At 45.5% G+C, this 27,618-nt stretch overlaps 1 protein-coding gene across 1 annotated transcript in view; it reads left to right on the top strand.

Moving 5' to 3' along the window:
* Positions 1-942: 942 nt before the first annotated feature.
* The window catches only part of LOXHD1 (lipoxygenase homology PLAT domains 1), a 247,851-nt gene continuing 221,175 nt past the window's right edge, over positions 943-27,618 (top strand). Inside the window, exons 1-2 of the mRNA XM_029059328.1 lie at positions 943-1,072; positions 18,471-18,585. Of these exons, the coding sequence (XP_028915161.1) occupies positions 943-1,072; positions 18,471-18,585 (245 nt within the window). The remainder of the gene's footprint in view (positions 1,073-18,470; positions 18,586-27,618) is intronic.

Here is a 27,618-nt window from a genome sequence, read left to right as displayed (position 1 = left end):
AAAAAACAAAACAGCCTGTCTTGGGATTTTGCCATGGTTATCGGGTCCATGAAGCCTGCTTATGGCGGGGCAGGGAGGAGAGGGGGGCGGGCCCATGGACCACACGACATATAGGTCACGGAATCTAGGACCAGCCAGTCATCAGCCTCCTCACAAAAAATGGTGTTCCGGGGAGACTGAACCCCCTCTCCTGGGTAAGACGATGCTGACGGCATGAATAATGAAGGGAAAAACTGGGCCAGGAGGATACAGTAGCCTGGCAGGTCTCCCTTTCAACTCTGCTGTCTCTCCAAGGGGCCATATGACCCCAAAAGCTTTAAGTAATTTTTCATGAGGCACCTGAGGCTGTTACAGAAAGAGGAGGAGAAGAAGGAGGAGGAGGAGACAGAGAAATAGAGAGGGGCAGAGGGCAAAGTGTGTCATGGGATTATTAGATGTTTGTTTATTTACTTCTTGACTACCTAGACACAGAGGAGTGAAGACTATAAGTGCCCTGGCTGATCCATTTTTTGGCCAAGGCCCAGGCTGGGTTGGCCTATGGGGACAATACAGACCCCCTGGAGACTTGACTCTGGCCAGAAGACTGGAGAGAGGGATGGGAGGGGGCAATGGGGAGATAAAGAAACAGTGAATTATCTTGGTCTATGAATAAATGATGACTCCCTTCCTCCCCAAGGAGAAACCCCACAGGTTGATGGAGACAGCAGAGACAGACTAAGGGAGTCTAGGAAGTGAAGGAAGAGACTCAGAGGGAGACGGGAAAGAATCAAACTAAACTGGGGGCTAAGGGCAATGCTAAGAATTGACGCCTGAGAAAGAAGACTCCAAAGGAGAGGTCTGTGGGGGACCCAAGAAATAGCGAAAGAGCTAAGGGCCAGAAGGAGCAAAAGAGATCCAAGAGCCAAGGAGGGACAAAATAATAATGAAGTGAAAGGACTCAGCATGCAAGGCAAAAAGAAAAAGGGCGGAAGGAAGAAAGAAATTAACTTCATAGCACTCTATGAGCAAGAGCTGTTGAATTATGAGTCGGACGATTCTGGTGAATTAGAACATGAGTACTATCAGTATAAAGGTGAGCTTGTTTGCTTCTGGCCTTTCTGGAGAGATGGGGGATGGGAGCTGTAAGTGGGGGGTTCAGATATGATCTCAGGGGCATAGGCTTGCCCTGCCCCGTTTCCCAATAATTACCAGGATTCAAAACCTTTCTCAAGATGACGGTGGTTGGTGCCCCCTTTTTCCATACTGCTGTCCCAAGGTCTTACCATGTCCCAAGGCAGAGTGAAGCAGGGAGCAGGTATGGTCATTTTTAATTCAATGGTATTTCTTAAGTGCTTACTATGTGCCAGGCACTGTACTAAGTGCCGGGGTAGGTACAAGATAATCTGTTTAGACACAGTCCCTGTCCCAGATAGAGCTCACAGTGTTCATCCACATTTTACAGATGAGGCAACTGAGGCACAGAGAATTTAAGTTACTTGCCCAGCGTCAAACCGCCTACCTGTGGCAGAGCCAGGATTAGAATCCAGGTCTTTTTACTCCGGGGACCATGCTCTTTCCACTAGGCCATGCTGTTTCTCATTTCTCTTATAACACCTTTTTTCAATATGGAATTTTGAATAAAATTGGATGAAAGGATAGGGGAATAGAGTTATGATATAATTTAGCTGAGAATCAATAGTGAATTGGTTATAAAGGATGGGGGGCTCTGTCAGGAATGCGGACTATAGGATTGTGAGATCATGTTATCACTCCTTTTTTTAGCATTTCAAAGGAAACTAGAGTTATAAAGTCATTGCTTACTATAAGGGGATTTTAAGCAATGCAAATTAGTTCCCCCAAAAGTCCTAATGACCACTGATAAGTTTCAGAGAAATGTTAGATAACCATGTGAAGTTCAATCGTTCACTTCCAGGTTTAGTGTTATAAAGCTGGAAACAGACTTACAAGACTGTTTTTTTGTCTTCCTCAAGCTTCCTCAATTTCACTGGTTGTAGTGGAAGCAACGTACTATTTCAATTGTCATCGAATACCTTTCCCCTAACTATTTCCCGCTGAAACAATCGATAACATAACATGGTGCTTGGGGTTTGCAGGAAAACAGCTATGATGTTGTGAGAGAAATGTTTGTATGTCCAAGATTCATGAGAAGAGAGTGGGTTTTCAGTGGTCCCCAGAGCTTTCTGGGCTCTGCCGTTTCCCAGATGTCAGACTTATGCAGCAGGACGCATTGACCTTGTGTGACTTGCTCCCTTTATTCATCTCCCCTCCCAGGCCCACAGCACTTATGCCCCTAGCTGTAATTTATTTATTTATATTAATGTCTGTTTCCCCCTCTAGACTGTATCCTCCCTGTGGGCAGGGAATGCATCTGTTTTATTGTTATATTGTACCCTCCCAAGCGATTAGTATAGTGCTTTGGAAATACTAAGCACTCAGTAAATAGGATTGACTGATTGATGAAAATCCATGTAGTGCAATTCAGCCACAATCCACGGGGCTCGACCTTTCGGCTCAACCTTTCCCCCTCCTCTCGGTTTCCTAGGTGCTTTAAAAGTTTTGTAGACTCAGTTGTTGCTCTCTGAGGGGTGGCTGCTGATGTTCTCACCCTGCCTGGATGCTGTGACCCATTGCCTGCGACCTGATGTTGGACTGAGTATTGTGAACTGATTACCTTAGGGAGGAGTGGATTCCTTGAATTCATATAACAGGGTCATAGGAACGATGACTTGTTTTCCCCGCCCATTTTTGCTTCCAAAGAACACAGTCTATTTATTTTCACAATAGAGCTGGGGCAGAGAAGGGGAGGGGAGAAGGAAGACATAGAAAAAGGGAGAAAAATTGGTCTGAGAGTTGGGGGTTATTGTTGCATTTAATCCAGTTGGTTTAACAATGGAAAAATATCTGCCCTCAGAACTGAATTTGAATGATTTTGCCTTTTTTTTAAGAAATAGCATGGCCTTAGCACAGGCGTGGGAGTCAGAGGACCTGGATTCTAATCCCACTTAGAGCAGTGTTTGACACATAGTAGGTGCTTAACAAATCCCATGAAAGAAAATAGAGTTGGTAGACACAGGGAACAAAGCTTACAGTCTAGATCGTCCTCTCTCCCTGAATTTGCTGGTTCTGACAGGTTTGGACCAACAGAAGAGACTTTTCTTCAGGAGGAACATGGAAAACTTTCAGTTGCGAGCTATTCTTGTCTGAAACCAGTGAACTCCCTTCACTTAGGACCTCATCTCCAGTTACCCGATTAAAGCCTACTGACTGCTGTAGCTTGGAGAGGTCTCCATCGGACACTTCTCGCACCACCCTGTAAGGCCATTTTATGCTCTTTTCTGGGCCTTTCCCAACCAGTGCTCAGTTGAGCTGAAGGTATTGAAAGTGCCATGTAGGAGGACAGGCGGGGACAAGGCACCCCAGCCCACTAGAGCAGCAGGAGGCAACGTGAGAAGCAGGATGGCCTTGTGGATAGAGCACAGGCCTGGGAGTCAGAAGGACCTGGGTTCTAGTCCTGCCTCCGCCACTTGCCTCCTGAGTGACCATTGGGCAAGTCATTTCACTTCTCTCTGCCTCGGTTTCCTCACCTAAATTGGGGTTTAGACTCTGAGATCCACGTGGGACAGGGACTGCATCTAACCTGATTAACTGGTATCTACACCAGCGCTTAGTACAGTGCATGGCACGTAGTAAGAGCTTAACAACCATAAAAAAAATGGAGGCCTGTTCCGTGCGGAGGGGGACCGGGGACCACATCATTCCAGCGGAAACTATTTCCTCTCAAAGCGATTGAACTTCAGGTCTCAACATTAAAGAACTCTTCAAACAAGTGCCACCCCACCCTTTCTGGTTCAACCCTCCTCCTTTCCAAAGCTTTCCCAGCTCCTCTTTCCTCACCAAACTGCTATTTTATCACCCTGGTCCTCCTACACCTTCCTGCAATCTAGATCTATTTTATGTCCTTTTCTTTGCTGCTCCAGCTCAGCGGACCTCCCTGCTGATGAGGCTTCTTATACCGAGCACCACCCGCTCACTCCGACACCTGTCCCGGGAGCTAGGTTGGGATGAGGAAAGTGGGGATGGTCACAGTGGTAGAGAAGGGGGAGAGTTGGAAGCCAAAGCAGGGCTCAGAAGACTTCCGTTCCTTCTCCCTAACACCTCCTCTTCTCCCCTCTCTCAATTTTGCCCCTATAGGGGTGGGGGCAAGACAACAAAGAGGCAGTGGAAACAGTAATAATAAGAGTAATTATGATATTTGTTAAGTGCAATATGCCAAGCACTGTTCTAAGCACCAAGGTTGTCCCATGTGGGGCTCACAGTCTTAATCCCCATTTTACAGATGAGGTAACGGAGGCACAGAGAAGTTACGTGGCTTGCCCGAGGTAGAGGCACAGAGAAGTTAAGTGACTTGCCCACCGTCACACAGCAGACAGGTGGCGGAGCTGGGATTAAAACCCACATCCTCCGACTCCCAAACTGATGCTCTTTCCATTAAACCAAGCCGCTTCCCATTTTGCAGAGGACAAAAATAGTAAAGATGGTATTTGTTAAGCATTTACTATGTGTCAAGCACTGTTGGAAGTATTGGAGTAGGTACAAGCTGATCAGGTTGGACACAGTCTGTCCCACATGGGCGTCACTATCTTAATCCCCATTTTACAGATGAGGGAACAGAGGCACAGAGAAGCTAAGTAAATTGTCCAAGGTCACACAGCAGATACATGACGGAGCTGGTATTAAAACCTAGGTCCTTCTGACTGCCAGGCTCATGCTTTATGCACTAGGCCATAACACTTCCTTAGGGCTTGCCCGTCAGTTTCAGGAGGAAGCTTAGGCTTTGGGCAAGTCAAAGTCATATGGCAGACAAAGTGGTGAAACCGGGATTTGAGTCCAGGTCCCCCGAATCCCGGCTTGCACTCTTTCCACAGGCCACATATAAATAGATAGAGCCATTGGAAAGTGAACAATTGAATATGGAAGTCAAGGAGGGAAGAAGGGAGGGATCAAGGTTTTAATAAGTTTTGAGGGGATGGTGGAGGGGGTAGATTTTGAGGGGAGGCAAGAGATCTCTTGAGATACTGAAAGGAATATTGGGAGAGTCAAAGAGGGAGGTGGAGAAGGTGAAGACTGTAGAGGACCAGAGGAGATTTTAGGGAGGTTATGGCTGATGGTTTCAATCTTATTGATGAAGTATGTGTCCAGGTCATTAGGAGAGAGAAATGCTCTAGATTTTGGCCCCAGCATTGCTAAATGGTACTGATGCCTGACTACTTGTTTTATTTTGTTGTCTGTATCCCCTTTGAGACTGTGAGCTCGTTGTTGGGCATGGACTGTGTCTTTTGCTAAATTGTACATTCCAAGTGCTTAGTATAATGCTCTGCACATAGTAAGCGCTCAATAAATACGAGTGAGTGAATGAATGAATGAATGAATGAATGAAATGGGGCTGCTATCATTTATTAAAGTCATTACCTCTGTCTCTGTCTCTGTGTCTTTCTGTCTCTGTCTGTCTCTTTCTCGCTCTCTCCTCCCCTCCCTCTCTCACAGGGACCTTCCAACCTTCTGGCATTGTGAAATCTTGCCTCTATTGTTAATTTGATTCCCACCATCCCCTTCCCCCCTTCTCTCGGGTAGTAAGTCCCCCTCCTCCCGCACCCCAAGCAGCCGGAGGGGGTTTTCAGCACCCAGCTTGCCGCTTGGCCTGAAACGGGAAGGGAGAAGGAAGGAATGATGGATCGGGCCAGATTAGATGCCGGCTGGCTTGCCGCTTTCCTTCTCCCTCTTTAATAGCCAGGAGGGGCAAGAACAGGGCGACAGTGGATTGATGACTTGGGGAACAAGCAGACAAAGCAGCCAGGTGCTGTGAGCAGGCAGTGAGTAGCGTCAGTAACAGTTGGAACAGATCGTGGCTCTTGTCTTCCCTGCCGAACAGGCGGGTTTGGAGGACTGTTTATCTGCTGTGCCTGGCTGCAAAACCTTTGGCCGTCCAGCTGCTGGTACCGTTGCCTGGGCTCCCGGGGAGATGTCGGTTGGGGTGGGCCAGGTTCCGGGGTGCTGGAGCTGAGAAGAGAGCCTCGACTGTGCTCTCTGATCCATGATGAGTGAGGCGGACTCTATGGGCCCTCAGGAGACAAGACAGTTTGTTTCACAAATGAGGTTGTGTTGGCTGGCCAGACTTTACAGACTCTGGGCTTTGTGGAGTCAAGGGATTTAACTATAGGCCCCAAGCCTTGATTCCAGCGTATTTCTGAAGCCTCTGATTTAGAATGGCTGGGTCTATGGCTCTCTCTGCCATAGATGGGGGACAGATGGTTGAGGGGTGCTGCCTATGCCTCATCATCTCTCCTTCCTCCTCTCCTTTTCCTCCTCCTTCTCTTCCTCCTCCTCTTCATCTTGCTCCACTTCCTCCTGATCCTTCTCTTCCTCTTCCTCCTTCTCCTCCTCTCTTTTTTCTTCTTCCTCCTCTTCTTTCTCTTTCCCGTCCTCCCCATTCTCCCTTTCCCCCTTTATGAGTTGGACTTGAGCAGTGTTTTTCACTTTTTGGAGAGAACCCCCTCAGTAGCATCTGATACCATTCCTGAAATTTCAGAGCTCTTCTGGTGGGAACATCTGAGCGATAAAGAATGGAGAACTAAAGCAACGCTTACAGGAACACAGAAATTAACACTAAATAAACCATTTACATTGAAGAAACTCAATAGTTACCTGAAGCGAACGGGAAGGAAAACAGATCGCCCTCTTCTCTCAGTAAATCAAGTACCACAATAATTCACTTTAGAGGCTTGAGTAGAATTAGAGTCATTTTAGAGACTTGCAGAATACATACAGTGACTGGTCAATCAATAAGTAAGTGTTATTTATTGAACACTTTTTTTATAGTATTTGTTAAGCACTCACTATGTGCCAGGCACTGTACTAAACTCTGGGGTAGATACAAGCTAATCAGGTTGCACACAGTCCCTGTCCCTGTCTCACAGTCTTAATCTCTATTTTACAGATGAGGTAACTGAGGCACAGAGAAGTGAAGTGAGTTGTCCAAGGTCACGCGGTGGACAAGTGGCAGAGCTGGGTTAGAACCTAGGTCATCTGTCTCCCAGGCCCGTGCTCTATCCATTAGGCCATACCGTTCTCACTGCTTTCAGATCCCTGTACTAATCCCTTGGGAAAGTGCTCTGGCCTTCATAGATACCGACGCTGCCTTCTAGGAGCTTAAACTCTAGTGGTAGGAGAACTCCACAAAACAACTCAAATGGTAGGGAGACTGCCTCAAAAATAAAGCTGTACTGTTTGCAAATCTTTCTCAGCAGCCAAGCTGCTTTAAAGGACTCAGGGCACATCCCCTCAAGCATCAGCAAACTCCCTGGAACCACAGCAGGAGAGAAATATCCGACATTTCTCCTTATCAGCACCCTGGCCCTCTGCAAGCCACTGCCTCACTCGGAAGCAGAGAATTGTTTCGGGGGGCTTCTCGATCCTGCCCGTCGATGCAATTGGCACAACATCACGGGAGCTGATTAATTGAACACTCGCCTCCGCTACATGTTAAGCCTGCAAATTGCTGGAATCAGAGCCTGAAGCATGTTGTTTTAGTATCGGCAGCCAGGAGAGATGGTTCACAGTCCTGCCTGCGGGGAATTAGCGAGTTCAATGAAGGGGTTGATGGGGGAAGCAGGAGACTCTGAGGCAAGATGGAGGGAGGGGCTGAGCAAAGTCAGGACACTCTGGGTGGACTGGCAGGGTGGAGGGGAACCTGAAAAAGATTTCCAAGTAAAATGAAGTGACTTGCCCAAGGTCACCCGGTGGATAGTGGTGGAACTGGTTTAGAACCTGGGTCCTCTGTCTTCTAGGCCCGTGCTCTATCCAATAGGCCATGCTGGTTTTCACTGCTTTCAGATCCCTGTACTAAGCCCTTGGGAAAGTGCCATAGAGTTAATAGTTATCATCACTGTGCTCTAGGAGCTCCATGTTTCCCCACTCCTGAAGAACCTCCTGGGGCTGCCCACCCATCTCTGCATCAAACGGAAACTCCTTATCGTCGGCTTTAAACATTCAATCACCTTGCCCCCTCCTATCTTACCTCCAGGATCTCCTACTACAACCTAGCCCATACGCTTCACTCCTCCAGTGCTAACCTTCTTATTCTATCTCACCACCAACCTCTCACTCACGGCCTGCCTCTGGTCTGGAAATGCCCTCCCTCTTCATATCTGGCAGACAACCACTCTCTCCACCTTCAAAGCCTTACTGAAAGTGCATCTCCTTCAAGAGGCCTTCCCTGATTAGGCCCTGCACCCTTTATTCACTCCTCCCTCAACTCCACAGCACTTACATATATCTCCATAATTTATTCATTAATATTAACGTCTCTCCCCGCCTCTAGACTGTAAGTTCTCTGTAATAATAATAATAATAATCATGGTATTTGTTAAGTGTTTATCGTGTGCCAGGCATTGTAATAAGCGCTGGGGTGGTTACAAGTAAATCAGGTTGGACACAGTCCCTGTCCCATGTAGGACTCACAGTGTCGATCCCCATTTCACAGATGAGGTAGCTGAGGCACAGAGAAGTGAAATGACTTGCCCAAGGTCACACAGCAGAAAAGTGGCAGAGTGGGGTTTAGAACCCATGACCATCTAATTCTCAGGCCCACCCTCTATCCACAAGGCCATGGTGTTGTTGGGCAGAGAACAGGTCTAAAAACTCTGTTGTGTTGAACTCTCCCAAGACTTAATACAGTGCTTTACACACTGTATATATATATATATATATATATATATATATATATATATAGTGTATAATATACACATACATAAATATGATTGATTTATCGACTCACTGTGGGCAGGGACCACGTCTATCAACTCTCATACATTGAACTCTCCCAAATGTTTTGGACAGTGCTCTGCACACGGTAAGTGCTCAAAAGATGTGAATGAGTGATTGGTAGAGATGTGGTCAAGATGGCACCTCCGTTGGAGGCTGGCAGATTACCCAGCAGGGGATGCCCGATATCTGTTTCCCACACCAGTCTGGCTAATGACCCCAGCGGGGTACAATTACAGCAGAGAAACAACAGCTCAGTCACTTCACAGTCCTGCCAATCACTTAATGGTGTAGTGTTGAGCCTCCCTATTGTTGCTCTGCATTAGTCTATTGAATTTCCTAATCCAGGGGGTTTAACCACTGTCCTAGCTGTGGTTGAACCACTTAGGAGAGTGACTTATCGGGAGGTTTAAATTCCATGAACCGGGCATAATGGAACTGGGACGAGGGAGCCTGGGTGAGGTTGCAGACAGAGGCATCTGTGTCTCCTCCGGGATCCATTATTCACGGACAACACTGGTCCGCAGCTCCTAGTGGGGGCCCTGGCCTACCAAGCGAAAGGGAGATTTCTGGGAAATTATTGTTCCACACAAAGGAAGAGAGACGGCGGAGGCTGAGGCTGAGGGGGCTGCCCTGTTTGGGACTGCCCTCTGCATTCGAAGGGGATGTCCTCAGAGGCATTCCCTGTGTGAGTGTGTGTGAGTGTTTTGGGGGAAGAAGGCGAACCACCCCACAGCCCCATCACATTGCACTGCCTAATCAGGCTATCAGTTGAGGTAACGGGGCGGGTTCCGTGTGATGAGTTGTAAAAGTAGTAATAATAATATTCCTTAAGCGCTTCCTGTTTGCAGAGCACTGTACTAAGTGCCCCGACCCAGTGAAACAGAATCTCAGACAATGATGCGGTCTGGCTGAAACTGGGAGGGCGGATCTGCCTGGCCTACTGCCGATAAAAAGGGAGGAGCTCTCACAAAGCAGTCGCTTCCTAAGGAAAGATAGAGGAGGAAGCATAAGAGAAAACAGAGCCAGGTGCTATCAACATCATTAAGGATGATAACACAAGAGAGAACTTTATTTTTGCACCCAGTGTGACCAGTCACACACACTCACATTCATAAGTGAACTTAATCTTCAGTGATGTCTTCTTCAAATATGAAGAGAAAATATATGTATGTGATATTCCAAGTGCTTAGTGTACTCTGTACACAGTAGGCGCTCAATAAATACAACTGAATGAATAATATGTAAACTATAAAATAAAATATGTATCTTCACACACATAAAGATAGATGCAAGGACAAACACATATTATTTCTATGATATATAAATATCAAATGCCCAAAGGTTACAGATCCAAGTGCATAGATGGTTCAGAATATATTTGTGTGTGTGAGTGTGTCCTTGTATATACATGTATATGTGTGTTTGTATATATATATGTGCATCATCTACGCATTTGTATCTGTGACCTTTGGACGTTTGATATTTATCTTACCCTCAAACCCACTGCACTTATGCACATATCCTTAAATTATATACTACAGATTACCTATAGTATTGTCTGTCTCCCCCTCTAGACTGTAAACTCACTGTGGGCAGGGACTATGTCAACAACTCTGTTATATTCTACTTTCCCAAGAGTTAGTAGAGTGGTCTGCACACCATAAGCGCTTAAAAATACCACACCAATAGATATCATTGATTGATTGACTGAGAAGGAATATACAAGTGGGAATTAAACATGGTCCCTGGCCTTCAGGAAGCTCACCATTTCAGAATGCCGGATGGGAGAGGGGACTGGTGACAGACACATAAGGAGAGATGAAACACTAACACGGTAAAATAAAATAAAAGACTGTCCAAAATAAAGCAGACAAATAGCTACCCTAGAAAGTGATGGAACTGGGACCCTGTCTCGGAGTGTGGTTAACGGTTTCCTATTATTTTAGTTTTCTCCTGGGTGAGGAGAAGACTCCTGTGGTCCTTGCTAAGCCACCACTTTGAGTATGGTACTCCAAGATGGCTTATTAGATGGATGGCGGCGCAGCTTTGCCTACTGTTTTTGAGGTCGCAGAGATACTTTATTCTGGACCAGAAACGATACCTTTTCTCCTTATCTGCTGCCTCACTCCAGGGCCCAAGGATAAGAATATAGTAACAATAATGCTGGTATTTGTTAAGTGCTTACTATGTGCCAAGCACTTTTCTAAGCGCTGGGGGGATACAAGATCATCAGTTTGTCCCACATGGGGCTCATAGTCTTCATCCCCATTTTCCAGATGAGGTCACTGAGGCACAGAGAAGTGAAGTGACTTGCCCAAGCGGCAGAGGCAGGATTAGAGCCCATGACCTCTGATTCCCAAGCCCGGGCTCTTTCCGCTAAGCTATGTTGCTTCTTGTGAATATGGCAGGGTCAGTGCAAACTATCACTACCCCTGCACCACGAGAAGCGGGCTGGCCTACTGGATAGAGCATGGGCCTGGGAGTCAGAGGACCTCAGTTCTAATGCTAGTTCTTCCACTTGTCCGCTGTGTGACCTTGGGCTAGTCATTTAACCTCTCTGTGCCTTGCTACCACATCTGTAAAGTAGATGTGACTCATGAGACTTGTGACTTGTAAGACCTGTGATCCCCATGTGGGATGTGGACTGTGTCCAACCTGATTAATTTATATTTGCCCTAGCATTCAGTACAGTGCCTGGTACATAGTAAGCATTTCACAAATACCGTAAAAAGAAACACTAAAAAATGCAAGTGAGTGTCCTGCTGGAAGTGGGATATATCTTTTCCCATGTACCCACTGCTACCTGAGCAAAATTCATCAAAATGGCAAAGGACTAGAGTAGGTGCACTACTGGATTTCCATGGACCCAGCGATAAACCCTTGTTTCTTCTTCTCCCACTCCCCTCTGAGTCACCCTCTCACTTGGATTTGCAGCAATCCTTAGACCCACAGCATTTATGCACACACCCATAATTTATTCATTTATATTATTAACAATAATAATGATAATAATGATGGTATTTGTTAAGCACTTACTACGTGCCAACCACTGTTCTAAGCGCTGGGAGAGATACAAGGTTATTAGGTTGTCCCAGGTGGGGGTCACAGTCTTAATCCCCATTTTCCAGATGAGGTAACTGAGGCGCAGAGAAGTTAAGTGACTTGTCCAAAGTCACAAAACTGACAAGTGGCAGAGCTGGGATTAGAACCCACAACCTGTGACTCCCAAGCTCATTCTCGCTCCACTAAGCCATACTGCTTCTTCTCCCACTTCAGACTCTAAGTTCCTTGTAGGCAGGGAGCATATCTACCAACTCAGTTGTACTGTACTCGCCCAAGAGCTTGGTACAGTGCTCTGTATGCAGTGAGCACTCAGTAAGTATGATTTATTGAACTATTCATTGATTTCAAGGATAGATTCTATCTCAATAACACTGACAAGCATAGATGATATTTTGGTATTTGTTCCGCACTTACTATGTACCAAGCACTAGGGTAGATTTAATACGATCAGATCAGATACAGATACGATCAGATCAGATACAGTCCGTGACTCATATGGGGTTCACAGTCTAACAGGGAGTGAGAAAAGGAATTTAATCTCCATTTTACAGATGAGAAAGTGGAGGCACGGGGAAGTTAAATGACATGTCCAAGATCACATGGCAGGCATGGAGGGTGTGGACAGGGCCAACATGGAACTGCTGATCACTGAATTCTTCGACAAGATGAGGGGACTTTCACTGACATTTGAAGCTTCCAGGTTTTTTGTTTGCTTGTTTGTTTGTTTTTATGGTATTTGTTAAGCTCTTCCTATGTGCCAGGCATTGTACTAGATACTGGGGTAGGTACAAACTTAACAAGTTGGACACAGTACATGTCTCATATGGGGCTCACAGTCCTAATCCTCATTTTACAGGTGCAGTACTGAGGCACAGAGAAGTTAAGTGACTGGTCAAAGTCACACAACAGACACGTGGTGGAGCCAGAATTAGAACCCAGGTCTTTCTGATTCCCAGGCCCGTGTTCTATCCACGAGGCCAGCTTCTCAAAATAAGCAGGTTCAAAACAGGTTCAAAGCAAACAGCAGGATAGCCTTTACACAGAAAAGCAAGTGGAAGGCCTGGGGAACTTTTGATCATAGGGAGGTCGAAAAAAACAGAACCCTTAAGGAGAGTTTGAATAAATAATGCATGGACAGGGAAAGTGTTTTCCTATTCTGTTGTATTGTATTCTCTTCCAAGCACTTAAAACAATGCTCTGTCTACAGAAAGTGCTCAGTAAATACCACTGACTAGTTGACTGATTGATGAATGATGCATGAGGGGTTAATAGACAGAAAAATGGCCCAGTCCCTTCCCTCCTTGTGGCTCTGAGGGTTTGATCCAGAAGGGCGATCATCTCATTGTTCTTCCAACCACCCTGTTGCTCCCACTGGAGACAGAAAACTGAGCTGAGCAGAACGCTGGTTTGACTCAGTAATGTCACAGCAATGATGTCTTTCAATTCACCATTTCCTCCTTTGCACTCCAGTGTCTTTGAGACCTCATTAATTCTTGCAGGTCTTCCCAGTGTTGCTCCTGTCTCAGAACATTAAATGATCCGCTGATCCTCCCCTCAGTACAGTAAATTCTCACAAAAGAAGCAGCTTGGCCTAGTGGAAAGAGCAAGAGCCTGGGAGTCAGAGGACCTGAGTTCTGTGACACTTCTGCATGATCTGGAGCAGGTCACTTAATTTTTCTGTTCCTCAGTTGCCCCATCTGTAAATCAATCAATGATATTTACTGAGCACTTACTGTGTGCAGGGCAATGTACAAAGCATTTGGGAAAATACAACAGAGTAGGTACACAGGTTCCCTGCCCACAATGAGTTATTATCTAGAGAGGGAGAAGGACGTTAATATAAATAAATAATTTCGAGGTATGTATATAATTGCTGGGGAGCTGAGGATGGGGTGAATCCCAAATGCAAAATGGGGATTAAATCCTTCTCCCTCCAATTTACACTGTGAGCCCCATGTGGGACAAGAAGTATATCCAATTTAATTATGTGTCCAAAACGGTGCTTGACACATAGCAAGTGATTAACAGATACCATAAAAAAGAGAATGCAGCATTTTCAGATTATTTACAAAATATTAATTCTTTCATATATTCCATTTTTTAAATGATGTCATCCGAATGAGATGCTTCCTGGTGCCAATATGAAAGGACGAACATTAATTGAAATACAGCAGCAGGCCCTATTATTTCATATTATCTGAATCCAGGCATTTAAAGCTTCATTTGCTGAATTACAGTGGGGTTTCCATAGCAATGGTGTTACTTATTTTTCTTATGTTTATTCCTGGGGATCTTTATACTGTGTCTGACATTTCTTCCCGAGCAGCCAGACTTGGAAGCTAAGATCACGTCACTCTACTCCTGCCCGTACCCGTGTGCACTTGGATCCAGGGGAGTTAATGTGAAGTGCAAATCTTCAAAAAAGTGCTTGTGGTATAGAGCTGACACTCCACATTCAACTCAGCACTCCACCAAGACATTTAACCCTTAAGATTCATTGAAAGCGAACGCTAGATTCGCAGGGGTCTGTGCCTTTGTTTTTATGGTGTGCTCAGTGTGAATCCACTCGAACGCTCGGATTTGTAGTATGGACATCCCAAAATGCAAGGGAACTTTAAACTTGCTGCACTTTGCCATTTCTGAGAGGGAGGTGGAAGAGACAATGGCTCGGCTTGGAGGCCTGATAGCCCATTATTTTTTCTTTTAACGGAAAACAGTCTAGCCGGTTCATCTTGTGAGCTTTTCCTTCCTTGTCCTAGGATGCTGTATGCATATTTGGCTGTAGCTCGGGTACCGGTGGTGTCCCTCGGAAGCACAAAAGAAGCAAGCGCCAGAGGCTGACAATGCAAGGGGATGGCTCATGTTTGCAGTGTATAATTTCTTACACCACTTAACACCCTCATCTTGGGGAACATGATTCATTAAACAATTGCTGTGGTTTTGACAGACGGCCCTCTTTTTTGTGTTCACAGTGGGGCTTCTAGGTATGTAATTTGTTGTGATGGCTGACTTAAAGCAATTAATTGTTCCGCTCCCAGGCCTAGTTCTCATATAACATCGTTATTTTTCATGACAGTGGTGAATTAAGGGGGAGAAAACGGATATAATGCCATTTAATCTAGCCCCCCCACCAAAAGAACTCAGATTTGACACTGGATCCGATAAACGTAATTTTCCTGTTCAGAAAGGGTGACTTGGCCCAGCCCTTGTGATCCCTCTGGCATCGGGCCGTTTGTACCTTGACTTTGGTTATTCCTAGTGGACAAATGTCTTTTGCTTTGGACTCCTTTATGCCAATTGGCATTTCAGCCGGAGTCCATGGCTAGAGACCAACACCTCTGTCTGAGCCTCAAAATAATGTAGGATAAGTCACCTGGTCTGTCCCTGCCCCTTAGGCAGAGTCAATCAATCAATCAATCAATCAATCAATCAATCAATCAACCAATCGTATTTACTGAGTGCAGAGCACTCTACTAAGCATTTAGGAGAGTATATTATAAAAGTGGTGGTCGACATGGTCCTTTTCCTACAGTGGGCTTATAGACTAGAAGGGGAGAGAGATATTAATATAAATGAATACATTACAGATATCAATCAATCAATCAATTTTATTTTTTGAGCACTTACTGTGTCCAGAGTGCAGTAGTAAGCACTTGGGAGAGTACAATAGGTACAATAGGCTGTGCTGCTTCTCTTTATGCACTGGGCTCGGTGCCCACTGAGTGCTCAGTCGACCCTATCGACTAATTAGCCTGATGTTTTTGGTCGGTAGCCAGATTTATGAACCCGCCAGCTGGGGTCAGATAAAAGAGCACTATGGACAGTGCTCTAGGCCAGGGGCTGGAGAGGGAATGTCTCAGCAGCAGCCCGGGGAAGGGGGCGAGGGTGGACCCTGCTTAAAAATATCTTATTTCACTTTATGAAATGTTTTTGCTGCGGTTTTGGAATGAATAAAAAAAACTGGTGACATCAGAGGGCTAGAAGGGCCCTGAGGGGGTCAGTTAATCCATCTGCTTCTCTCCCGCCAGGACCCTCCCACGCTCCTACCCTTAAACCAACCCAAACAAAAGAGCCTGAATCTCTCTTACTGAGCTCTCTAGAGAAAGAGATTTTACAATTTCCTGGGATCTGAGTCTAGAATTCCTGTGCTTGCCAATTTTACTGACTGACTCCAGAACTGAAGCAGCGTGGCTTAGGGAATAAAGCACAGGCTTGGGAGCCCGAGGACCTGGGTTCTATTCCCGACTCCACCACTTGCCTGCTGCGTGAACTTGGGCAAGTCACTTCACTTCTCTGTGCCTTAGTTTCCTCAACTGAAAAATGGGGATTCAATACCTGTTCTCCATCCTACTTGGACTGCGAGTCCTATGTGTCTGACCTGATGATCTTGTATCCACCCCCAACGTGTAGAACACATAGTAAGCTCTTAACAAATGATATGAAAAACAACTACAACAACAAATAATAACAGACAGGGAGAGTGAAGGAGGATATCCTCTAGCTCCCAAACTTCTGAGACAGATCCAAACTTTCTTGTGGGGTCCCAGGACAATCCTACTAGGCTTCTAGCTTGCCAGATAACATTTGTCTGGGGAAAGGGCAAATGGATTTGATTGATTTGACTTAGGCCATCACTTGGGAGAAAGATAAGCTGGTAAAAATCCTGCCAATTTGCCTGTTGGACAGTTGCAGATTAGGGCTCCAAGATCTAGGAGTTTATGTTTTGGATTGGGAGGACTGAGTAGAATTTGTACCCAAGACCAATCTGTTAAATGGAACTAAGCCATCCTCCACAACAGTTAAGTGGAATGGACACTCCAAAGTCTTGACTCTTGCCTCTCCAATACCTCTGGATGCACCTTAGTATTTATATAGTTCCATAGATGCCCCTACCCTATTAAATCTACTCTAGAGTGACCCTGGGGGGGCTTATTGAACTGGACTTCCAGTCTTTCCAGATTTTGGAAAGACCTCAGGGTTTCTTCTGATCAGGGATTGATAGATCCCAAATGGTAGCTTTTGGGCCTCTTTGGAGCCTGTCTCTTTCCAAAGCCCATCCCTCTAAAATCCTTGCCCAAATCTGGCCTTTATGTGCACATTCCCATATTCCCAGACTCTTTTCTTTTCCTCATAGGAACAGACAGGAGTAGCCTTCTGGTGACCAGATATCCCCAGATGGGCAGCACAGTCATGATTTTTCAAGTTTCTTTGCTAATGTCCTCGTGTCCTGAAATGTTTATATACATTTCTAGGCTTTTCTTACTTGTGCTTTACATGTCTTTGTATGTTTGTGTAATTGTGGTAACTCCCATTGCCACCAACAGCAGCATTATTTTGCGTCTTTTCCTGTCTCTTTCATGAGATTGTAATTTCCTAAAGGTTAGGGTTTATAGCTTTCACTTGGTTATACTTTTACTTTACTACGAATCCTAACCAAGAGCCTCATATGGTCCTCTGCACACCACTGGCAATCTGTAAATGCTGTCGATGGTGATACTGTGGACTGAAATAGAGTGCTCATTACAGAGTTGGCAAAGTAAATACTGTAGGCAGATTGATTCTGAAATCATTCATTGAAAGGACATTGTCCACCAGCTCTCTGGAATGAGCAAGTTCTTTTGAGGCAGGGGCCTGGCTCACATGACCTCTTAAGGTCAGTTTCGGGGCTTTGGGATTTCCTGACTAGGTTGCTCCATTCCCAAGTGACATGGGGATCGCTCCCAACTTTAGATGAAGAATTTGGCATTGGTGCAATCATTAGTGCTGCATAAGGGATGGATAACATTGGTTTCTGACTTCCGGGGTTACAATGTTATAGCTTGAGTGACTTCCTCCTTTTCCCATGTTGGGTAATGGAACATTGCTCTGTCTAATTTATATCATCCAGCATTTTAAGAGAATATAAAATCAGATTAGAAAAGATTGTTTACCCAGCGACCTTTTAAAGGATGTTTTAGAGGAATTATGTAGCGATTTGGGGCCTTTTTATTAAGGGTAAAAAGAGTCACAACAAAATTGGAGGGATTTGCAAATTAAAAGAAAGGGACAAATAATTCAAATCCCCACTTTAACTACCTAGACCAAAGTCTCTGATCTAAGGGACATGGAACGCTCTAGAAAATAAAGTTTATGTGGAAATCTGCTTCCAGTCAACAGACAACCCAATTAGTACTTACATTTTTTGATGGAATATGAAAATCCAACATCTTTATAAAGAGGAAACGGTGGGTCGATGGGATTTGGAATGGCATCTTGGAAACCACTGCTGTGCAGGAACCAAAGCGAGCAGGCCAACTGTCTAGTGAAGGAAGAGGTCAAGAATTCCACCCTAATTCTTCTTCCACCACTGATTTCCTGGATCACCACATGACATCTCTGCTCCCCAGCAATGATTGAATCCCCACCAGAGAAGAGACGACTTCTTATGCTTGAGAGCTGTAGGCAGCCCTGGGGGGAAGCTGGAGGTGAGGATGGTGCCTTAGAAGGAAGATGGTCCCCCTCCATGAAGCTCTGGTAGAGGGAGGGTTAAAAAGGAGAGGTCAGTCCTTCCGTCTCCTGACCTGCCTCCTGCTCTTATCTCCCAGTGTACGAGGTGGTCACCGTGACAGGGGACGTCCGGGGAGCCGGAACTGACGCTAACGTCTTCGTCACCATCTTCGGGGAAAATGGCCTTTCTCCTAAGCTCCACCTCACCAGCAAGTGAGTACAGAGTGGGGGAATTTTTTTTCATTTCCAATCCCCTGCCCGGAAATGTGCTCCAGATTTTGATGGTAGTATGTTCACAGTTTGTTTCTCTGAGCTTAAATCTAAGGCCTGAGTACGTTCCGTTTGGCCTCAAACCGTTCTGAGCATCTAACTCAAGTACTTCTGTATTTAGTCAGTCAGTCATATTTATCGAGCTCTTAAAGTGTGCAGAGAACTGTACTAAGTGCTTGGGAGAGTACAATATAATAGTATAACAATCACATTCCCTGCCCACGAGTTTACAGTCTACAGAGGGAGACAGACATTAATAGAAATAACTGAAATTACAGATATGTCCATATGTGCTGTGGGGCTGGGAGGGGGGATGAATAAAGGGGTGAAGTCAGTGTGAAAGTAGGGCTTCGTCAGGGAAGGCTTCTCGGAGGAGATGTGCCTTCAATAAGACTTTGAAGGAGGGGAGACAAACCCAGCCTCAGCACCTAATTATACCTGGTTTTTTTTTTACATTCAGTTACTTATTTTTGACAGTTCTGTTTATAAATATGTATATGTCTGTTTCCCTATGAAAATGTAAACTCTTTATGGGCAGGGGATGTCATTTTTTGTGTCTCACACTTCTAAAGCACTTAGTTCAGTGCTTTACATCCAGTGAGTGCTCAATAAATGCTATCACCGTGATGCAATTCCAGTGTCAGCTTCTCCCCGTTCTCCCATTTCTTCCCTTCCACTTTTCATGTGTTTTAAACCCCTGACTCTAGTTCCGATCTCTTAGCATCTCCACTGTCACAGATTTCTCCGGCCAAGGCTAGGCCTCCTAGGGTGAAGTCGGACTTTGCCTGTTGCAGGAAAGGCAGCGATTACCTTAGTTGTGCTTGCAGTTTTGGGAACGGCAGGGGTAAGGATAGTTGGAAAAGCAACTATGAATTCCCCTGAGCAGTCATCTCAGACATCAATACACAGAATTGGTTTCTCAGGAGGAAGCTGAATTGTTTGAATCAAGTCCAGAGACCACCCCTCTGGAAATAGTATTGCATTATGTCAAGCTGGGATGGACTGAGAGCCTGTTGAGGTCAGCGGAGGATACAAGGTGGAGGGCTGCTGGGGACTCGGGAAGACCAGACCAGAAGTGGAGCAGCAGACCCCAAAATGACCAGATTCGTTCAGTTGTATTTATTGAGCCCCTACTGTGTGCAGAGCACTGTACTCAGCGCTTGGAAAGTACAATACAGCAATAAAGAGAGACAATCCCTGCCCACAGTCTAGAGGATGACGGATTCTCATTTGAAAGTGAGCAGCGGGAGTGTGTCCCTAGGGCCGTAGTGGGGTTCAGTGAGCCCAGACGGGGAGATTAGGAAGGAGCTGAAGTTGGGTTTAGAGTCTGAATCCCCTCCTCGTTGTTGGACTGGCACTCCATTGCCACCAAGCTGCAGGACCCCTGCCACCTGATGGCTGTGTGACCTTGGGCGAGTCACTTAACTTCTCTGTGCTTCTGAGTCCTTGTTGGACAAATGGGGATTAAATGCTTGTTTCTCTGTCCCCTTAGACGGTGAGTCCCATATGGGACAGGGACTGTGTATGACAGGATTTTCTTTTGTCTACTCCAGCACTTAATTCAGTGCTTGGTACAAGTGCTTAACAAGTACTACAATTATTATTATTTGCAGAGAAGCAGCATGGCGTAGTGGATAGAACTTGGGTTTTGGAGTCAGAAGGTTGTGGGTTCTAATCCCAGTTCCACCAGTTGTCTGCTGTGTGACCTTGGGCAAATCACTTCACTTCTCTGGGCCTCAGTTACCTGATCTGTAAAATGGGGATTGAGACTGTGAGCCCCACAGGGAATGCGTCCAACCCACCTGAAGGTTTAGTACAGTTCCTGGCACATGGTAAGCGCTTAACAAATGCCACAATTATTAATATTATTATCATTATTATTTGGTAATAGTAGTCCTGGTCTCTATACTGCCCACCTCTCCCAGTACCCGGGACTGTAGCATGTTGTCGCCACAAATGGCAACAGAGGGAGGAGGCCACTCACCCCTTCCCTCCTCTCGCCTACCCACCCTTGGCGGCTGGTCATCAGCTCTGCTGGGCCAGGAGATGCAGGACCCCCTTGAGTGTGGGGTCCAAGTTAATGTCACCATCTGACCCTTACCTAGGGACAGCCTTGCTCAGGAGCACTAGTGATGAGGGCTTCTGGTTGGATCTGTTCCTTCTGACTCCAAAGGAGACCCTTATGGCAAAGAAGTACAATCAGCTACAGAGAAGCAGCGTGGCTCAGTGGAAAGAGCACGGGCTTTGGAGTCAGGGCTCATGAGTTCGAATCCCAGCTCTGCCACTTGTCGGCTGTGTGACTGTGGGCAAGTCACTTAACTTCTCTGTGCCTCAGTTCCCTCATCTGTAAAATGGGGATTAAGACTGTGAGCCCCACGTGGGACAACCTGATTCCCCTATGTCTACCCCAGCGCTTAGAACAGTGCTCGGCACATAGTAAGCGCTTAACAAATACCAACATTATTATTATTATTATTATTACTTAAGTGTCTGACAGGTCTTGGGCAAAAGTAGTAATGATGATATTTACATAATGCTTGGCTTAGTGAAAAGAGCATAGGTCTGAGAGTCAGAGGAGCTGGGTTCTAATCCTGGCTCTGCCATGTGGCTGCTGGGTGACCTTGGGCAAGTCACTTAGCTTCTCTGGGCCTCAGTTACCTCATATGTAAAATGGGGATTCAATCTCACTTCCTCCTCCTTAACTGTGAGTCCCATGTGGGACAGGGACTGTGTCCAACCTTATTAACTTGTATTTACCCCCAGTACTTAGCACAGTACTTGGCACATAGTAATCACTTAATAAGAATAATTATACTACTACTAATAATAATGATATGTGCCAAGTTTTATGCTAAGCCCTGGGGTAGATACAAGGTAATCACATCAGATGCTGTCATTCATTCATTCAATTGTATTTATTTAGCACTTACTCTGTGCAGAGCACTGTACTAAGTGCTTGGGAGAGCACAAAATAACATAGACACATTCCCTGACTACCATGTGCTTACAGTCTAGAGGGTGAGAAGGGCATTAATATAAATAAATAAATTACAGATAAGTACATAAGTGCTGTGGGGCTAGGAAGGGGGATTCAGAAGGGAGTGGAAGAAGAGGAAAAGAGGGCTTCGTCAGGGAAGGCCTCTTGGAGGAGCTTTGCCTTCAGTAAGACTTTGAATGAGGGGGAGAGTAATTATCTGTCTGTCCTTGGGGCTCAAGAGAGGTATTTGGTCTCCTAACTAATTAATGATATTCATTAACCACTAACTATGTGTCAAGCACTGTTCTAAGCATGGGAGTAGCTACAGGTTTATTAGGTTAGACACAGTCTCCCTTCCACGTAGGGTTCGCAGTCAGATGAGGAAACTGAGGCCCAGAGAGGTTGAGAGACTTATTCAAAATCACAGAGCAGGCCAGTGGTGGAGCCTGGACTGGAACAAAGCTCTGACTCTCAGCCCTGTGCTCTTTCCAGTATTCATTCATTCATTCATTCATTCATTCAATAGTATTTATTGAGCGCTTACTATGTGCAGAGCACTGTACTAAGCGCTTGGGATGAACAAGTCGGCAACAGATAGAGACAGTCCCTGCCGTTTGATGGGCTTACAGTCTAATCGGGGGAGACGGACAGATAAGAACAATGGCAATAAATAGATTCAAGGGGAAGAACATCTCGTAAAAACCGATGGCAACTAAATAGAATCGAGGCGATGTACAATTCATTAACAAAATAAATAGGGTAACGAAAATATATACAGTCGAGCGGACGAGTACAGTGCTGTGGGGATGGGAAGGGAGAGGTGGAGGAGCAGAGGGAAAAGGGGAAAAAGAGGGTTTAGCTGCGGAGAGGTAAAGGGGGGGTGACAGAGGGAGTAGAGGGAGAAGAGGAGCTCAGTCTGGGAAGGCCTCTTGGAGGAGGTGAGTTTTAAGTAGGGTTTTGAAGAGGGAAAGAGAATCAGTTTGGCGGAGGTGAGGAGGGAGGGCGTTCCAGGACCATGCTGCCTTGGGTGTAGGGGAGGAGTATCTTTCTCAGGAGGCCTGGTTGCTGTGGATAGGACAGCTGGGGGCTAAACCCCCCCAGGGTCATCAAGGGTCAGCATAGGCCTCAGCCAAAGTTTTCCCCAGACTACCACACCAGCTCTTGGCTCCCTGCTCGGTTTGAGGTCTTTCATTCCTCTAAACCCTCAGGAGTCCACAGCCAGTCGTTGCATTTTGGGATGAGGAGGTGAATGGGGTCTGAAGGGCTCCTCTTTCTGGGAGATGGAAAGAGAGGCAGGAGAAAGCTCCTACTCCCCGTCAATATAGGGGTGTAGAGTCACCCTAAGGACAATTCCCAGCTGAGCTGCCTTTCACCATACTGCAACGATCCAGAAACACTCAGCCTGATTTCTGAGATGTGGGGAAGTGCAAATCTCTGTCTCTTTGTATCTCTCTCTTCCACTTTTCTCTTTGTATCTCTCTCTTCCCCTTTCTCCTTCCCTCCTTCCCCTCTTTCCCGCTTCCTTTCCCTTCCTTTCCTCCATCACCCTAGGTGTGAACATGTCTAAACTCGATTGCTATTGTTATATTTTGTTCATTCACTACAATGCACGGAGCCAATCCCTCTGTTATAAAATGTTTCTGAAGGTTTCTGTGCTTTTCTGAATGTTTCTGTATGTTTCTGAACGTTTCTGGGAGCAGAATTAGGTCACCACAGGCTCCGTCTCTCTTGTTATACTGGGAGAACATAGCTTCCCCAGGTTGGAACATGTGCAGCAGAAAGAAGGCCTGGAGGGCTGGCAATCGTAACTTACCATTTTGTCCGTTTCTGCAGCACAGGGAGGAGGTACCCGCCCGATTGTAAATTTTACTCTCTCGAAGCAGCTCAAACACGGGATTCTGTTACGAGAATGAAATGAGAATGGTAAAGAAGATGAATGACATCTCCATCCTCTTTGCCATGTTGGAGTTGGAGTGCATTGATCCCAAGAGAGGCTATTAAGGATCCAGTCCCCCATTAGCCAAAACAGTCATCAGAACACATTAGGAGTTGACATGGAAGGAGATTTTCCGCTAAGATCTCCTCTCTCCCTCAAATTATTGTTAGTTAGTCAGCAGACATTTGCTGTTGCTACATCCCCGGATCTCCTGAAAAGCTCAGGCCCTCAAATATACAAATAGTTGAGTATTTCAGCAAGATGGGGTTTGGGATCTTTTGGGCTGAGATACCCAGATAATTGTATTGGTGGTCCTTGATTATCTGGATAATTTCTGTATGGAGAACACGGTAGGTGGCTTTGAATATGGATCCTGTGGTTCGAACAGCCCTTTAGGAAGTGTCCAAAGTGCTAGGGGATCCTTAACTTCTAAGGAGGAAGAAATCCAGTAGCAGCTGAAATGCACCCTTGGAAAAAGAAGTGTCAGTACTTGCTGAGGAAGATAAGGAGTGTCTGCACACAGTTTTTGGATCTTAAAGGAGTCCCTCATGCTTCATGGAGAATTCTCCTGGTGGCCTGGTCCTCCTTCTGCTTGGTAACGTTAGCCCCTGTCCAAGGGGGGGAAATAATGCAGGTGGTACTTGCGTTTTCCCCAATTAAATAAAGTTTAATTACGTTCCTTCTTTCTCCCTGTTAGATAAGGGAATCCTCACCCCCAGCTAATCAGGCTCATGTTTTTGCAACATGGGAAAAGGATGGAATCTCACGCATCTTCCAGACACAGGTTGAGAATTCAGGGGCACCACATGACTGCACATGCATGGTATTCCGGGCCCACGCGCACGCCGGTGAAGAGAACCCGGAGGGGAATGTGTTGACGAGCTGAACTTGGTGGGCGGAAGACCTATCAGCCTCTCCACCTGCTTGCTCAGAGTTTCTGTTTGGGGCTCGGGTGGTGGTGGAGAAATACATGACACCTTAGCCCTCGTTGTCATGGGCTCCCGAAGTTGCCGGGTGCGTAGCTGCTCGTGACAAAAGGATGAGAGATCATGCGTTTCTAACATTTTTTTCTCTTCCATGAAGTAATGGGCTAAACAGACATGAATGTTCAACCTGACTCATCAGAAATGTGAATATCAGAACCTGGTTAGTTCTAGATCTCCTCTCTTCACCAGATGAAGATCTGGTGTTTGATTGCATCAAAATCCAGGAAATGGCATTTCTCCTCTCCCAAGAGAGTCCTTTACCCCGCTCGGATGGTGCCTGAGTGATGGCCACGGATTCTTCCCTTTCATATCCTTCTCCTGCTGGGAAGGAGTGGTGACCTTCTGTTCAGAAGGCAGCAGTTCTCTTCTCCTTGGGAATGATGCACAAAGGGTGTCCAGTTTGGGCAGATTGAAGGAACAATTAAATCTTGACGAGCTATCAGGTTATCACACATTTTCCCTATCTCCACTAAGAACACGGGACAGCTGAAGGCCGCCTCCCAAACCATATCGCCAAGTTGGCCTTGCCCATTTATTAGCTTCTCAACTGTACGGAAGGTGGAGGGGGCTTTTTGGCAATTTTTTGAAATGGCATTTAAGTGCTTACTAGGCACTGTACTAAGGTCTGGGATAAATACAAGGTTGTCAGGTTGGACACAGTCCCTGTCCCACATAAGGCTCACAGTCTTTTTTAAATCCTCACTTTATGGGTGAGATAACTGAGGCAGGGAAGTTAAGTGACTTGCCCAAGGTCACACAGAAGTCAAGTGGCAGAACCAGGATTAGAAATAAGGTCCTTCTGACTCCCAAGCCTGTGCTCTATCCACTAGTTCATGCCGATTCTCCGAGAATAAATTCCTTATTTATAAGGAATACATTCCTTAAGAGAATAAATTGCTTCTTCCAGACAGGGCTGTGTTTTTCTCATTTTAGGTATCATCGTTTTCTAATACCAGACCGTGAATGTATAATGTGTGTGTGTTTATACAAACTATGTTGTCTGATCCTTTCCAGTGGATCACTCTAGCCATTAGCATTTTTAATATTCCCACAAGGGCCCTTAATTCTCCCATTTTTGTCCGAATGGAACTTTGTGGAAACACCACCAGACCATCAAAGGTATTGATCTATCTTCAGGCAGCAGAGTATCCTCCCTACCGATCCCCAAATATACACCAAATATCTGTGTTCAAGTCCAGTTTCAGTTGATCGGTGAGCCCCTCCTCCTCACTGAAATCTGCTTCTTGTTTCTTGAGGCTAGCCGGCTTCTGTTAGTATTTCATTCCTAACTAAGATTTACTAGTCTACATTATGCAAAATTGGTCCTAGAAATGGATCGCAGGATAAGCTCTGGTTGTAGGTGGGATTTGGCTAACCAGCACCTCTCTATTTCCCCAAATGCTAAATAACAGTTATTTGATATAATATATTCTACAGAACAGTTATTTTATATAATATATTCATCTATAAAGACCCTTTAAGACACAAACACAGACGCACATAAGTCAGATACACACACGCACACACAGAGTCAAGTACTCTTTCAGTGGTCCCAATATTTCCTTGGTCCACCTAAACTCAATAAATACTGTAAGCCCGTCAATGGGCAGGGATTGTCCCTATCTGTTGCCAAATTGTACATTCCAAGCCCTTAGTACAGTGCTCTGCACATAGTAAGCACTCAATAAATACTATTGAATAAATACCATTGATTGATTGCTTAAATAGTTCATTTAATTTTTTTCTACTGAGACTTCCTTCTGTGTGAGCTGGTCGCTCTTCAAGTAAATAACACCCCCCTTTGCTTGTTTTCTGCTTCCTCCCGTAAGGCGTCACCTTCCTGTAAGCATCTGGCAGAGATGAAAGATGATTGAAGACATCTGTTCATTCGTCCAGTCTAGGGCCGGCTAACCGAACCACTGTGACTGAAATCACGAACTTTGATTCTCTTTAAGCTTTATCTCAGATCAAACCCAGGTACAGATACGGTCCCTCTGATGCTCTGGGGCTGGTTTTCCAGAAACAGTCCCCTCTAGTTCCCAGAATTAACATGGGCCTCGGTTTCTATTCACAGTCCTGATAAACTGGATCGACATTCATGTTTTGTACCGAGTGGTTTAGCAATTACTGTGGCTTGGGGTTAAGATGGGGGCACAGCCTCTTCTGAGGGGAAGCCAGGTAAGTGATGTGGGAGGCTTGTAATGCCAATAGGATTTTACGATGGGATACTTTGTGTGCTTTTTCTCTTCACATGCTGCAGTTTTGAGTTGGCAAATCTTACTACCCGATCTTGAAGGACCTCTTTCTGGCCTTGGTCTAAAAGAAAAAGCCTAATGACATTTACCAAGATAATGACAATTGCAAAACTGACTACAGGACCAGGAGGGAGCCGGGGAATCTGGGTTTATGAGCATTTTTTTTCCAGAAAGGAAGTTTCTCTGGAACATCTTAGATAAGACCTGTTATTATGGACGATTTTTCTTGTTCTACATCCTGCTACCACTGACAGATGCTCTCTGAGGGGTCAGAGAGATGCTGTGGACTCATATTTTGATTGAAAACAAATTTTTTCTTAGAGCTTTAAAATACCATTCTCAACTTTCTGGCAGTGTCGGCCTGCTGAAAGTACTGTTGCAAGCACTGAGCATCAGAGTAGAAATGATTGCCTAGAGAAGAAGCCTGGGAAGAACATAAGCCTGAGATTCAGAGGACCTGGGCTATACTCCCACTCCACCACTTGACTGCCATCTGACTCTGGGCAAGTCACGTAATTTCTCTGTTTTCTTAGTTTCTTCACCTGCAAAGTAGGGATTCAATACTTCTTCTCCCTCCCACTTAGACTGTCCCATGTGGGACAGAGACCGTTATTGGACTTGATTTGGGCTCGAGCTCCCATCTGCGTCAATCTCTGCACTTGGATCTGTGACCTTTGGACATTTGATATTTGCTCCATCCCTAACCCCACCGTACTTATATCTTTGAATTATATATTATAATGTATTCATTCATATCAATGTCTTGTCTCCCCCTTTAAACTGTAAACTTGTTGTGGGCAGGGAATGTGTCTGCTAATTCTG

This window comes from Ornithorhynchus anatinus, chromosome 3 (assembly GCF_004115215.2).
Source record: "Ornithorhynchus anatinus isolate Pmale09 chromosome 3, mOrnAna1.pri.v4, whole genome shotgun sequence".
In the NCBI taxonomy this organism is placed as follows: Eukaryota; Metazoa; Chordata; class Mammalia; order Monotremata; family Ornithorhynchidae; genus Ornithorhynchus; species Ornithorhynchus anatinus.
The sequence above is the reverse complement of the archived record's forward strand: the minus strand, read 5'-3'. Positions and strand labels throughout refer to the sequence as shown.